We start from the raw sequence: 15,988 nt of genomic DNA, 5'->3' as shown, positions 1-15,988 counted from the left end.
ACACCTCATTTTCATCCCAAGCTATGTAGGGTCTTTTTGTCTTGCCTTTCTTCTCCTTGTAGCTTGTTTTTTTCTCTTTGCTCTTGTTAGGACAATCCGCCTTTATGTGACCTTGCTCACCACAACCAAAAAAAGTATAGTTATTTGAATTAAATTCATTGGGTTTCTTGTTTCCATACCTATCCTTGTTGTTGTCTTTGTTGCGGTTTCTCTTTAGGAATTTGCTGAACTTTCTTGACAGCAAACTAAGATTTTCCTCATCACTATCATCACTTGAATCTTGCTTTCCCTTATGCTTGGATGCTTTCAAGGCTATGCTCCTTGTGTGCTTATCTTCACTCTCTTGAACATTGAGTTTATTCATCTCTAGCTCATGTTCCCTAAGCTTTCCAAACAAAGAAGCAACACTTAATGATGTTAGATCTTTAGATTCGGAAATAGCAGTTACCTTTGGTTGCCATGCTCTATCAAGACATTTCAAGATCTTGATGTTCAGCTCTTCTTTGTCAAAGGTCTTGTCTAGGCTCATAAGGTGATTGATGATGTGTGTAAACCTTTTCTGCACCTCATTTATTGTTTCTCCTTTAAGCATTCTAAACATCTCATACTCTTGGATGAGAGCATGCTTTCTAGCTCTTTTCACCTCATTTGTTCCTTCATGAGTAACTTCCAAAGTGTCCCACATTTCTTTTGATGATTTGCATTGTGAGACCCTGAAAAACTCATCAGAATTTAAAGCAGAGGTTATAATATTTTTGGCAATGCAATCGAATTTGGCCTTTTTGCTTTCTGCATCAGTCCATTGAGACCATGGCTTCTCAATGACAGAACCATCTTTTTCAAACTTTGGGATAAAAGGACCATTTTCAATTGCATCCCGAATTCCTTTGTCAAGAGATTCCATAAATATTTTCATTCTAACTTTCCAAAACTGGTAATTCAAACCACAAAACAAGGGTGGTCTGTTAATTGAGGCACCTTCCCCAAACGGTAGTCTGTCAGCCATTTTAAAAAGATTTTTAGGATCAACTTGAATAACTTTCAAGAACCAAGCTCTTGATGCCAATTGTTAGAAAAGATGGCTTTAAACTAGAGGGGGGGTGAATTGTTTAAAAGAGTTTTCGCAAACTTTTCAAAGCTAGAATGAATTTATCTTAGAAACCAATTGATTCAGCAATTCAGTTAGCCAAAACAGTAAGCAAAAGCTGTAATACGAGAAAAACAATCGGTTGTTTTGTAGAAACAATCGGTTGTTTATACTAGCAAACAACAAATAAACTGAATTTAAAGAGTTAGAGATAGAGAGATTGTACACAGTTTTTTATACTGGTTCACTTCAAACCAGAGCTACATACAGTCTTCTCAGAAACCCTGAGGATATCCTGATGGAAGAAGGCCAAGCACAACCTTCCATGAAAGGCAAAAGCCAAGTCAAGAGCGTCTAAGATCAAGCTAGGAGCGTCTAAGACCAAGCTAGGAGCGTCTAAGACAAGCTAAGAGCGTCTAAGACAAGCTAGGAGCGTCTAGGACAAGCTAGGAGCGTCTAGGACAAGAAGACTTGGATCAAAGCTATGAATGGGAGAGTGGCATACTAGCACATATTCCGTGAAGGCCCATCAAGTGTAGTTTAGCTTTAATTGGGGTGTAAATAGCATAGCCATGTGGACAAATGTTTATTTTTCTGCACATTAGAATTAAGGAGGAGTTAACCTTGATTAGCTAAAGGTTTCTAGAAGCCTTCACTAATCAAGGGACGGTTTTGTGAAGCCATGTGCACCCATGTGCTCCATGTGCCCATGTGCCTCACATTTCCATTTCATTTGGCTTACATTTCATCTTCTCTTAGCTTAACATTTACGGCCTCCTTAGCCTATAAAAGGAGAAGCCTATCACTTGTATTTGGAAGATTAATGATAGTAATGTTATGCTGCCCATATTGTGCCATACATTGCCTTTGCCTAGTTTCTAGGTCCTAATCTTCTCTTCACCATTTACCAAGAGGGCTGGCCGAACCTCCCTTTTTCCATACATTTCATGCACCTTCAAGATCACTACAACTCCTAGGAGGATCTTGCCCACTTTCACCATAGCTTCTGCACCATATTCACATACATCCAAGAAGAGCTCCATGAGAATGCCATCATTTGGTATCATGAGCATAGGTTCTTCAAAGATGAGTATTTATTGGTCATTTTCTTTTTGAGTTCTTCTTTAAACCGTGTTGTTCTTTACATCCCATATTGTCTTGCTGTTTTTTAATTTTTGCTTTGAATTGGTGTGCTGTTTGGAAATTCCAATCGGTGCATCTTGTTCAATTGTTCTTGAGCAATCTTTGTGCAATTTTTGGTAGGATTCCATACACTTTGTGTTGCTGTTTTTATTTTAGGTATTTGAGTCCTTATTGCAATTTTATTTGGTTCATTTTATGCTCTTTGAGTCTTTTAAATTTCTGAATCTATATGTGTTTTGTCTAGTCATGTTTTTCCAAAATGTCATCAAATCATAGTAGTACTTTGTTTGGCTTATTTGTTTCTTGATTTTGGTCTAAATGTTTGTTTTGAATCTGTTGTGTTTTTGATCCTTTGGTGCCTTTTATTTTTAGCTTGAGTTCATATTTGTGTTTAGATCTACACAAATTCCTTTTCACCAATTCCATTGTGTTTTTCTTTTGGTATCTTGCTGTTTTTTTTCCAGATTTTACAGAATCCCCTGTTTTGCATAACTCTGTGCTGGTTGTTTTGCTTAAGAAAATTATTTTCCCACATAGGAAATTTTTGATTCTCTGGATTATGCAAGATTGAGGTTTTACATAAAAGACAAAAAAAGAATCAGCTCAAAAGAGTCAATAGAAAAAAAAAATGATAAATATTATAAAAACAGTGTGCAAAGCTGGCGCTACAGTTGGCGTAACTGAACACTGATTTTAGAAAATTTATTAAACAAAAATGGTTGATGCGTTTTGAGTGAAACCAACGCCATAATTTATTTAAGATCTTGAATTATTGGCATATAAATTTACAGAAGTAAATCTTAAAAGGAAAGCTCAGCATAAATCGGGGAAAATCACGCTCTCTGGCCCACAACAATTTTTCAGTGGTGCTGTTTTTGATTTTGAAATCAATTCTAGTGCTATTCTTAGGATCCATTTTGTGTGCCTACCTTTCTTTGAGTACCTTTATTGCTTATCTAATATTTCTTTGGAACTCTTTCTAGTTGTCACAATTTAATTCCATTTGTGTGGTACTGTTTTTCCAATTAATTTGTTTCTTGCTTTAATTCTTTGGCCTCTAAATTTGGTGCTGGATTGTTTCTCAATTGGTGCTTATTTGAGTGGAAATTTGACTTGAGTGAGATCTAGTTTGCTTGATAGGTGTTGGATTGGAGAATTAATTCCCTAATTCTAAGAGGAACAAAGGCAAGGGCAGAAAACAAATACCTACCAAAAACACCACAAACATTGGAAGGCCCAACAAAGAAAAGACAATCAAGGAAGTGCCAATAGCAAAAAAAAAAAAAAAAAGATCAACAAAGGGAGTTTTCTTTATTTCTTTGCAACTTAACTTTTGTTAATTACTTCTTTAATTACGTGATTAGACGGTGAGTGTGTCTTCAAGGGCTCCAAGTGTCCAAGAAGCCTCACCTAGGGCCGACTAGTGTAGAACTATCTAGCTTAGCAATTGTTAATTGTTTTAATTGCAACTCTTTGCTTTAGATAGTTACATTTTTAATTGTCTTGTTTTGCTTAAAGCTTTGTTAATTGTTGCTTGGTTAATTAGCTATTTTGCATTGCTTTCTTGCATTAAAATTTTGATTTCTCCAACTTAATTGTGTTTTAAGTGATTTACTAAGAGAAAACTTTGTGTGAAGACATTAAGGGATAGTCTTTGGCTAAGGCAAGACTTGGTATTTAAGTAGTCCACTGTGACTCACCTCCCTTACCTGGAAGACTACCTTCTTTGACTTCCCTAAATTTTCTCAAGGAAAAATACTTCTACACACAAAGCTCTAGTCATGTCTTCTTCTTCTCATTCTGCAAAGTCTATTGAAAGTGAAGTAAAATCTTTGAAAACTCTTTTGAAAGAAGTTTCACAATTTGTGCAAATGATTTCATTTAGACAATTGGAGAATGAGACTAAAATCAATGAGTTGACTAAAGCCAAGGAAGAGAAGTCTCAAAAATAAAAAAAATCTCTTACTCATACATCCCATTCTAAAATAAATGAGTCTCTAGGGGAGGGTAGCCTTAGAATCAATGACTATTACCAACCACCCCCTAGAAAAAATAGGCAAAGGGAGGAAGAGAGCCCAAGGGAAGTAAGGGTAGACCTACCCCATTTCTATGGTAAGGAAGATGTAGAGGTATACCTAGATTGGGAGATGAAAGTAGAGCAACTCTTTGCTTGCCATAGGGTGAGTGAAGAAAGGAAGGTACCCTTAGCAACCCTTAGTTTCCAAAGCAATGCCATGTATTGGTGGACCTCTCTAGAGAGAGACCGACGTCTTCATAGGGAGCCTCCCATAGAATATTGGAATGACCTTAGGGGAGCCCTAAGACGTCGCCACATACCTTCCTACTACCATAGGGAGTTAATGGACAAGCTCCAAAGACTCCAAAAAAAGAACATGAGTGTGGAAGAGTATAGCCAGAAAATGGAGCTCTACATGATGAGAGCATCCATTAGAGAGGAAGAAACCACCACCATATCTAGGTTTCTAAGTGGGCTCAACCTTGAGATAAGGGATAGAGTAGAACTTCTACCCTACCAAGACTTGAATGACTTGGTTCAACTTCGCATTAAAGTTGAACAACAAAATTTGCGCAAAACTTCAAGTCAAAGGGTGGGTTCTTACTCCAACTTTTATCCCAAGAAAGACTTTAAAAGGGAGGGTAGCACATCTAGAGACGAACCCAAAGAAACTACCAAACCTTTAGTGAAAGATGCCTCCACCCCATCCATCTATGCTAGGGACACCAAGTGTTTTAAGTGTTTTGGAAGAGGGCATGTGCAAGCGCAATGTCCAAACCAAAGGGCTTTGTTCTTAAAAGGAAAAGATGAGTACACTAGTGGTGAGGATGAACCTAATACACAAGAAAAGGGGGAAGGAGAGAGGAAAAATCCTTTGGAGGGGGACTTATTGATGATTCAAAGAATCCTCCTCAATCAACCTAGTGCATCCATCGAGACATAACAAGAGAACATATTTCATACTAGATGCAATGTTTTAGAAAATATATGCTCTCTTATTGTGGATGGTGGATCATGCTGCAATTGCTGTAGCACTAGATTGATTGAGAAACTAAATCTACAAGTAGTTCCTCATCCAAAACCTTACAATTTAGAATGGATCAATGAGAATCGAGAACTACGTGTAGACAAACAAGTGGAAATCAAGTTTTCTATAGGTAACTACAAAGACAAAGTTTTATGTGACGTAGTACCTATGGAAGCTTGCCACATCTTATTAGGTAGACCATGGCAATTTGATAAGAAAACCTTGCATGATGGTCTAACTAACGAGATTTCCTTCATCCACAAGCACAAAAAGTTTGTACTTAGCCCTTTACCACATTCCCAAGTGGTAAAAGACCAAATACAAATGAAACATAAGAGGGATGATGAGAAAATAGAAAAAGAGAAAACTTTTGGGAAACAAAAGGCGTGGGAGAAGAGTGTTCCTTCCCACAAGGTCATTCAACAAGACAAGCACATTGAAAATACCCTTGGAAACATGCTTCTTGTTGAACAACCTAGCCTTACCTCTTGTAAAGGAACACTTGCAAGCATAAGCAAAAAATAAGAGTCTTTAAAAGAAGCTTGCAAGACTATTTCTCAAATGTGCTAGGATATCACCAAGAGAATGTCAAGTTATCTATAAGCATCTACAAAAACAAAGTTTTGTGTGAAGTAGTGCCTAGAGCAACTTGTCATGTCTTATTGAGACAACCATTGTAAAGTGTACAAATTTTCATAAACAATGGTTGTACCAACGAGACTATCTTTACACATGAGAGAAAAAGTCTACATGAAGGAGAACTCATGAGCCAAATTAGAGTTGATAAAACTCTAGAGCTTTTAAAAGGAAAACTTTTGTCACCCATGAGAAAAGAGGTTCAAAGACATTACTTTAGGTACAATTCTTGTTTTCAAACTACACCTAAGGCAAAGTCTCAAGAACTCTTTACTCCTTCACCTTTTGTAAATGATCCTTGGGAAGACACACAATTCATATTAGAGCTTCCTAGGACAACAAAAGGTTTTGATTCCTTCTTCATGGATGTGGATAAACTCTTCCTAAGAAAAGTGACAAGCCTCCATGATTTATCTTCAAAAATAGTGATGGATAGAGCTCCAAAATTTGAAAACATAGCTCTTCCTTCTATGCTTCACGAAATCATGAGGGACACCCACAATTCTTGGGATAAGAATCCTTTTCCTTTTGAGCATGCATACAATGGACTAGTCCACAAGATTACTCATATTTCTCCATTTGAAGTTGTATGTGAACATAGTCCTCTTGCCCTTTTAAAGTTGTTACCATCTCCTAAAGGAATTATGCCTAAGGGAAAAGTAACTACTATTGGAAATTTTAGGAAACATAAAAAGATTAGAGGACACATACAACCATCAAAAGGGAAACATTGTGAGAAGTTTCCAAAAACAAAAGAAAAACAAAAATGGCAACTTCACACAATTAAATTTTCTCCAAATGCTCACACTAACTTCTTCGCTTTGTTTCAAGATTCCCATAGATTGACATTTGATCCGAGAGGACATACCTTGACGAAGCAAGAGGCTGCTATCCGAGATCAAGTCTGAAGATCTGAGGATAGATCTTCTCAAGAAGGAGGAGATGATGGCCACCATCCAGCCACAACCATCCCCTAGGAAGCAAAAGCATTGGATTTGAGGACAAATCCTTTTCAAGAGGGAGGGGATGATGGAAGAGGGCCAAGCACAACCTTCCATGAAAGGCAAGAGCCAAGTCAAGAGCGTCTAAGATCAAGCTAGGAGCGTTTAAGACCAAGCTAGGAGCGTCTAAGACAAGCTAGGAGCGTCTAGGACAAGCTAGGAGCGTCTAGGACAAGAAGACTTGGATCAAAGCTATGAATGGGAGAGTGGCATACTAGCACATATTCCGTGAAGGCCCATCAAGTGTAGTTTAGCTTTAATTGGGGTGTAAATAACATAGCCATGTGGACAAATGTTTATTTTTCTGCACATTAGAATTAAGGAGGAGTTAACCTTGATTAGCTAAAGGTTTCTAGAAGCCTTCACTAATCAAGGGACGGTTTTGTGAAGCCATGTGCACCCATGTGCTCCATGTGCCCATGTGCCTCACATTTCCATTTCATTTGGCTTACATTTCATCTTCTCTTAGCTTAACATTTACGGCCTCCTTAGCCTATAAAAGGAGAAGCCTATCACTTGTATTTGGAAGATTAATGAGAGTAATGTTATGCTGCCCATATTGTGCCATACATTGCCTTTGCCTAGTTTCTAGGTCATAATCTTCTCTTCACCATTTACCAAGAGGGCTGGCCGAACCTCCCTTTTTCCATACATTTCATGCACCTTCAAGATCACCACAACTCCTAGGAGGATCTTGCCCACTTTCACCATAGCTTCCGCACCATATTCACATACATCCAAGAAGAGCTCCATGAGAATGCCATCATATCCACTAAGCAACCACACCTTGATCACTTACACAACAACCAAGAGAATGACCTTGAACACCTAAAGAAACACACTCTCCTTGGCCAACACTAAGATTGCTGATCTTGAACACCTCAAGAACACACAGCCAATCTCAGCAAAACACAGAAACGAATTGTTCAACAGATTACAAAGATTACACTTGTTACAGATGAATATCTGAAATCAATACAAGTAGAATCCTATTCCAGCACCTTGATCAATCACAAACTCTTAAGCAATCTCAGCACTTTGAAAAACTCTGTAGAAAAACTTTGTCAAAAGATTCTTAATTCTCAAATCTGTTTTTCTTAATATATTCAAAGATGTAGTTTGTTATCAAATCTTAACAAACTCTTAAATTGCATTAAAATATTGGTCAAAGCATTCAATGACTGGAGCGTATTCAGTTGAATCATTTAAAGCTCAGTCAAACACAAAACAGTTTTTCTGTTATGGTTCCAAAACAAGCAAAGCAGAGGCTTCAACATCCTTCAAAGGATTTGGATTCTTCAAAACATTGAACATCACAAGGTTCAACATAAACATCGATCATACAATTGTGAAAACAAGTTTTTGCATCAGAGAATTGAGGATTTACAAAGAATTAGCATCTGTTCTTAAAAGATTTCGAAAATCACAAAGTGCTTCTTCTTGTTCGGTTCCAAAAGCTTGGTGAGAGGTGCTGCTACTGTTCTAGCAATCTGTTCTACTGGTTTAAGGCATATTTCTGCATCCTCTATCAGGTGTAGTCGTTTCACATTTCTTTTCTTGTAAAAGTTTGGTTGTACACTCTTCTTGATAGGGTTTCTTGAAGAGTGTGTGTGCTGAAATAGGGTTTTTCAGCAAGTGTACCTAAGTTCTTGTAGGGTTCAAGAACAGTGGGATTTGTGTTTGTTTGAATTGTGATTTAGTGAATTTCACCTTGGTTTAGGTGAAGACTGGATGTAGCTCAGTTGAGTGAACCAGTATAATTGCCTTGTGTTCATTCTCCCTTAATCTCTGCACTTAAATTTTGGCTTATCTGTTAAACTATCAAGAAATAAATCTATTCAATTAATAATAAATCTGTTCTTTCTGGGCTTGTTTCATATTGTTCTTAATTTCTGGAAAAGCTGTTTGATTCTGATAAGAACATATAAAATCTGTTAAAAGCCACTGGAACAAATTGATTGTGATAGGTTACTCAAGTAATTGTCAAGCTATTAATTGAACCTTATTCACTTGCTTAAAAATTGAAGCTTGCTGTTTTTTTATTCACTGTTTTTTTTCATTATACTAGTGTGTGTATCTGGAAAATCAATCTGCATAATCTTGTGATTAACTTGATTGTATAAACGTTTTTCAAACACAAACAGTGCCAAAATAAATCTGTTCAATTTCAAATAAATCGATTTATTTTCTGTACACTGTGATAAATACTGATTCTGCGAGAAAGTTTTAAAAGATCAATTCACCCCCCCCCCCTCTTGACTTTGGCACTATTAAACCCAACACTTGGTATCAAGAGCTAGGACTTATATTTTAATCAAGTTTGTTTGTAATAATGTCTGAGTTTAAAGTGCTTTTTGCTGAGGGATCTGCTGTTAATAGACCACCTATGTTCAATGGAATGAATTATGCTTTTTGGAAAATTAGAATGCAAATTTTCATGGAATCTATTGATGCATTAATTTGGGAAGCTGTGGTCCATGGACCCTATGTGCCAATGCAGATTGTCAAGGATGAAGAAGTGGTGAAGCCAAGATCTGAATGGAATGAGACCGAAAGGAGGAAGGCTCAACATGATCTTGTGGCCAAGAACATCATAACCTCTGCATTAACAATGGATGAGTTCTTCAGGATATCCCAATGTAAGTCAGCTAAGGAGATGCGGGAAGTCTTAGAAGTCACTCATGAGGGTACTGAAGATGTGAAAAGGTCAAGAAAACATTCTCTCATCCAAGAATATGAATTGTTTAAAATGAAACCCGATGAGAGCATTGCTGATGTGCAGAAAAGGTTCACTCATATTGTGAATCACCTTACTGGTTTGGGAAAAGAATTTGACAGAGAGGAACTCAACATAAAGATATTTAAGTGCCTCGACAGAAGCTGGCAACCAAAGGTGACTGCCATATCTGAAAACCGTGATCTGTCAAAGCTAGGAACTTGTGCACTCCTTGGAAAGCTAATGAAGCATGAGCTAGAGCTCAAGAGACTCAAAGAGCAAGAAACAACAGAGAGAAAACCCAAAGGTCTTGCACTGAAAGCAAGTGAACTGAATGAGATCAAGGAGGAAAAAGAAGATGCTGATGATGATGAAACAATCTATCTTCTTACAAAAAGATTCAACAAATTCCTGAAGAAGAAAAGCAGAGATAGGAACCAGCAGAAAAGAAGGTATCCTAAACCCAATGATTCAAATTCCTCTAACTATACTTGCTTTGGCTATGGCAAAACAGGGCACATCAAAACGGATTGTCCAAACAATCAATCAAAGGATAAATCTGCCAGCAAAAGAGTTGAAAGGAGCAAGGGAAGAAGAGCTTACATCTCATGGGAAGAAAATGAAGTATCTTCAACCAGCAGCTCTTCAACTGAGAATGAGGAAAACAATATGTGCTTCATAATGAAGGATGAGGAGTCAATCTCTGATTCAGTAAGTGAATTTTCTGTGGATTCTGATAACTATGATCAATTGCTTGCTGCTTTCATGGAAACACATGATGAAGCAAATAGGCTAGCTGTAATATGCAATAAGCTGCAAAAGGTAAATAATGTGCTTGCACCTAAAGTAAAAACACTTGAGGAAGAATTGCATATGGAAAAAACAGATTTGGTAAGCCTTGAACTAACATGCTTGCATGCCTCTATTAAAACCTGTGAAAACTGCAAAAAATTGGAAAAACAAGTGGAGTATTTGCTAAAAACCCTTTCCAATTTCACCAAGGGAAGAGAGAACCTTGAGTCTCTTCTTGGCTCACAGAATGTTGTTTTCAATAAAAATGGACTTGGTTATACCCCTAGAAATGTAACCAATGTCAAAAAGCTTTCAAGTTTTTTTGTTCCAGCAAAATCAGGTTTTTCAGCTTTTAACAGTGGCAAAAAGGCATCTCATGTAACCTGTTTTTACTGCATGAAATCTGGTCATATCTCTAGGTCTTGCATTGCTAGAAAACATCTTGTTCCTAAGAATTTAGCAAAATGGCTACCAAAGAGAAGGTTTTAATCTATGCTGGACCCTATACTAAAAAGGGTACCATTTGTATCATTTTTATTCTGTTTTGTAGATGAGCAACAAGAAAAATCAGTGGTACTTGGATAGTGGCTGCTCCAAGCATATGACTGGAGATCTTACAAAATTCACTAGCTTGAAGCTCAAAGCAGAAGGACATGTAACCTATGGTGATAATAACCGAGGAAGGATTTTGGGCAGAGGCACTGTTGGAACAGGGAACTCAACCACTATTGAGAATGTGCTTTACGTAGAAGGACTCAAGCATAGCCTTCTCAGCATAAGTCAGCTTTGTGACAAAGGATACAAGGTGAATTTTAAGTCAAATGGCTGCACAATCTCAAGTAATTCATCTGGTAAGGTACTGTTTACTGGTAAGAGAGTGAATAACATATATCTGTTGAATATCATGGAAACTAACTCTTCAAATGAGTGTTTGCTGTCTAGAAGTGATGAGTCTTGGCTGTGGCACAGGAGGTTAGCTCACATACACACTAATCACTTAAATAAACTGAAATCTAAAGATTTAGTTTCTGGTTTACCTAACATTAAATTTCAGGATAACAGGCTTTGTGATGCTTGTGTGAAAGGTAAACAAATCAAATCCTCTTTCAAGTTAAAAGATATTGTCTCTACAAAAAAATCCATTGGATGTGTTACATATGGACTTATTTGGACCATCTAGAGTTGCTAGCTTGGCTGGAAATTTGTATGCTTTAGTTGTTGTGGATGATTACTCTAGATTTACATGGACTTTATTTCTTGCACATAAACATGATGCTTACATTGCTTTTAAGAAATTGGCAAAGGTTCTGCAAAATGAAAATGGTTGTTGCATTAAATCAATTCGAAGTGATCATGGGGGAGAGTTTCAGAATGCTAGATTTGAGAGGTTCTGTGAGAAGCATGGGATATCACACACCTTTTCAGCCCCTAGGACACCCCAACAAAATGGTGTAGTTGAAAGGAAAAACAGATCATTAGAGGAACTAGCTAGAACCATGTTAAATGAATCTAAGCTCCCTAAGTACTTTTGGGAAGATGCAGTCTATACTGCAGCTTATGTGTTAAATAGAACCTTAATTAGACCCATTCTTAAGAAAACTCCATATGAATTGTATAAGGGCAGAAAACCTAGTGTGAGCCACCTTAGAGTTTTTGGGTGTAAATGCTTTGTATTGAATAATGGCAAAGAAAATCTTAGTAAGTTTGATGCTAAATCTGATGAAGGTGTACACATTGGTTATGCTTTGAATGGTCATGCATATAGAGTCTTCAATAAAAGGTTGCTCATAGTAGAAGAATCAATGCATGTTGTTTTTTATGAAACTGATCATAGCATATCTAAAACTGATGCTGATGATCTTGACAGTAATGAATTTAAATCTGTTTTAAATCAAAATGAATCGATTCATTTTGATACTGCTGATACACATGCTATGCAAGAATCTAATGTGCCTGCAGGTTTGCCAAAAGAGTGGAAAACCCCTAGAGACCTAACCCTTGATAATGTCATTGGGAACATTGAGAAAGGAGTATCAACTAGGAAATCCTTGAACAACTTCTGTGAAGCAATGGCCTTTGTATCTCAAGTGGAACCCAAGAATCTGAATGAAGCTCTCAAGGACAGCAACCGAATTTTAGCCATGCAAGAGGAACTGAATCAATTTGCTCTTAATGAGGTCTGGACTCTTGTTCCTAAAATACCTGAGATGAATATAGTTAGAACAAAATGGGTATTCAGAAACAAAATGGATGAACACGGGGTGATTACCAGAAATAAGGCTAGGCTAGTAGCTAAAGGGTACAATCAAGAAGAAGGAATAGACTATGATGAGACATATGCACCAGTGGCTCGGTTAGAAGTTGTTAGATTGCTACTTGCCTTCTCCTGCATCAAAGGGTTCAAGCTATTTCAAATGGATGTGAAGAGTGCCTTCTTGAATGGTTATATAAATGAAGAGGTATTTGTTTCACAGCCACCAGGTTTTGAAGACCATCAACATCCAGAATACGTGTTCAAACTCAAAAAGGCTCTCTATGGGCTCAAGCAAGCTCCTAGGCAATGGTATGAGAGGCTAAGTGATTTCCTCACCTCACAAGGCTATGATAGAGGCACATCTGATAAGACCTTGTTCATTAAGAAGAAAGGAGATGACACAATTCTAGTACAAGTTTATGTGGATGACATCATTTTTGGATCAAACAATGGATAATTGTGTGAAACTTTTGTGAAAGTCATGAAGAGTGAGTTTGAAATGCCAATGATGGGTGAGTTGAACTATTTTCTAGGCTTGCAGGTCAAACAACTCAAGGATGGCATTTTCTTGAATCAAGCTAAGTACTGCAAGGATCTTCTGAAGAAATTTGAAATGGACAAATGCAAACCAATCAGCACACCCTTCTCAACAAGTTGTCACTTGGATCATGATGAAGCTGGAATTGCTGTTGATGAAACCAAATACAGAGGACTAATAGGATCACTACTGTATCTCACTGCCAGCAGGCCTGACATAATGTTTGCAGTGTGCATGTGTGCTCAGTTTCAATCTGCTCCTAAAGAATCACACTGCAATGCTGTCAAAAGGATTTTGAAGTATTTGCAAGGAACTAAAGAAGTTGGCTTGTGGTATCCAGGTAACATTTCATTAAGCTTAACTGGATATTCTGATTCAGACTTTGCAGGTTGCAAAATTGATAGGAAGAGCACCAGTGGAACCTGTCACTTGCTTGGATCAAGCTTGATCTCATGGCAATGCAAAAAGCAGGCTTGTAGCTCTCTCCACGGCTGAAGCAGAGTACATTGCAGTAGGGAGTTGCTGTGCTCAAACCGCTAAGACAGCAATTGAATGATTTTGGTATCTTACTTAACCATATACCTCTGCTGTGTGATAACACAAGTGCAATCAACTTAACCAAAAATCCTGTCATGCATTCTAGAACCAAACACATTGAAATTTGATGGCAAATTTCATGAAGGTCTTCTTGAATCATGTAAGAAAATGGTGCAGAAGCTATGAAGGTGTGTGTGCAAGATCCTCCTAAGAGTGATGTTGATCTTGAAGGTGCATGGTAAGTATGGTATTTGGGAGGTTCGGCCAGCCCAAGGAATGGTGAAGGATGTGAAGTTTAGAGCCTAGAATTCTAGGGAGAAGCAAAGCTTGGCACAAAATGGCAGCATAACTTTACTCACAATAAATTTGAAAATACAAGGTGTAGGCTCCTCTTTTTATATGCTAAAGAGGACCATAATGCAACCCTAATGCTAATCAAAATGAAATGCAAATTTACATCACATGGAGCACATGGCCATGTGGAGAATCCTTCTAGAAAGTGACCAAATCTTTAGCAAAACTAGGTCAAGTCTCATGGAATCAAGTTTATGCTATTTACACCACAACTAATACTAAGCTACCCCTAATGGGCCTTCATGTAGCATAAACAAATCTGCATGGATTCGCTTGGCCATGGGCTTAGCAATTTGGTCCTAGACGCTCCTTTCATTGGCCTAGACGCTCTCCACCTTGAGCTAGACGCTCCTCCCCTTTGGCCTAGACGCTCCTCCCTTAGCCCTAGACGCTTTTGGTTTGGCTTTGGATGCTCATGTCTTGGCTTTGTCTTTCTTGTGAAGTTGTGCTTGGCCCTCTTCCGTCATCCCCTCCCTCTTGAAAAGGATTTGTCCTCAAATCCAAAGCTTTTTCTTCAACTAGGGGGATGAGTGTGGCTGGATGGTGTCCATCATCTCCTCCTTCTTGAGAAGATCTATCCTCAGATATACAGACTTGATCTCGGATAGCAGCCTCTTGCTTCGCCAAAGCTTGTCCTCCTGGATCAAACGTCCACCTATAGAAATCATCAAATAAAGCATAGGTGTTAGTTTGAAAATCAATTTTACTATGTTGCCATTTTTGTTTTTCTTTTGGTTTTGGCAACTTTGGACAATGTTTCTCTTTTGATTGTTGTATGTGTTCTCTAATCATCTTATGCATTTTGAAATGTGCATTTGTGGTTACTTTCTCTTTAGGCATAAATCCTATAGGAGATGGTAACAACTTAAAAGGAGAAAGATGATTTAGCCCACATATAACCTCAAAAGTAGAAATACAAGTAGTTTTGTGAACTACTTTATGGTATGTATGCTCACCTCTAGACTTGTGTTTGTCCTTTATGATTATTCTAGGCATAGTAGAAAGAGCTAGATTTTCAATTGTATTTTGATCATGCGTTTGAGGATGATAAGAATTTAAAGTGTGCAACTTAGTTGCAAGTTTTCCAAAGGAAGTCCTCAAATCATGGTTTGCGAAATTTGGAGCTCTATTCAACACTATGCTTGAGGATAAACCATGAAGATGTATCACTTCTCTAGAGAAGAGTTTATCCATAACCATGAAGATTGAATCACAACCTTTTGTTGTCCTAGGGAGTTTTAATATGAAATTTATATCTTCCCAAGGATCATTTGCAAAAGGTGAAGGAGTATAGAGTTTATGAGACATTGCCTTGGGCGTAGTTTGAAAACAAGAATTGTACCTAAGGTAATGTCTTTGAACTTCTTTTCTCATGGGGGACAAAAGTTTTCCTTTTAAAAGCTCTAGAGTTTTATCAACTCTAATTTGTCCCATGAGTTCTGCTTCATGAAGACTTTTTCTCTTATGTGTAAGGATAGTCTCGTTGTGACAACCATTGTTTATAAGGATTTGTACATTTTGTAATGGTTGTCTCAATAAAACATGACAAGTTTCTTTAGGCCCTACTTCACATAAAAATTTGTTTTTGTAGATGCTTATAAAAAACTTGACATTCACTTGGTGATATCCTAGCACATATGAAAAACAAACTATTTCATTTTTATCTATGCAAGCTTCTTTTAAAGACTCTTCTTTTTCACTTAGGCTTGCAAGTGTTCCTTTACAAAAGATAAGGCTTTGAGGTTGTTCAACAAGACACATATTTTCAAAGGTATTTTTAAATCTTTGGTCTTGTTGAATGACCTTGTGGGAAGGAACACTCTTCTCCCACGCCTTTTGTTCTTCAAGGGTCTTTTCATGCTTTTCTTTTTCTTCTTTTTCTTTAG

The 15,988-nt window shown here is 37.5% G+C and overlaps 1 protein-coding gene across 1 annotated transcript; it reads left to right on the top strand.

Moving 5' to 3' along the window:
* Nucleotides 1-9,870: 9,870 nt before the first annotated feature.
* On the top strand, nt 9,871-13,690 carry LOC137825002 (protein gar2-like). The gene is made up of 6 exons (XM_068630675.1): nt 9,871-10,079; nt 10,194-10,425; nt 10,970-10,992; nt 12,254-12,378; nt 12,487-12,596; nt 13,616-13,690. Exons 1-6 carry the CDS (start codon nt 9,871-9,873, stop codon nt 13,688-13,690), a joined length of 774 nt encoding a protein of 257 aa, XP_068486776.1.
* Nucleotides 13,691-15,988: the final 2,298 nt, after the last annotated feature.

The sequence above is a fragment of the Phaseolus vulgaris genome, chromosome 8 (genome assembly GCF_000499845.2).
Source record: "Phaseolus vulgaris cultivar G19833 chromosome 8, P. vulgaris v2.0, whole genome shotgun sequence".
NCBI lineage: Eukaryota > Viridiplantae > Streptophyta > Magnoliopsida > Fabales > Fabaceae > Phaseolus > Phaseolus vulgaris.
The sequence above is the reverse complement of the archived record's forward strand: the minus strand, read 5'-3'. Positions and strand labels throughout refer to the sequence as shown.

Coding starts and splice junctions, on each gene's coding strand:
- LOC137825002 (XM_068630675.1), top strand. CDS start 9,871: ATGAAGCATGAGCTAGAGCTCAAGAGACTCAAAGAGCAAGAAACAACA. Junction 12,379..12,486: donor AGAATCTAATGTGCCTGCAG/GTTTGCCAAAAG, acceptor ACTTCTGTGAAG/CAATGGCCTTTGTATCTCAA. Junction 12,597..13,615: donor ATCAATTTGCTCTTAATGAG/GTCTGGACTCTT, acceptor CAAAATTGATAG/GAAGAGCACCAGTGGAACCT.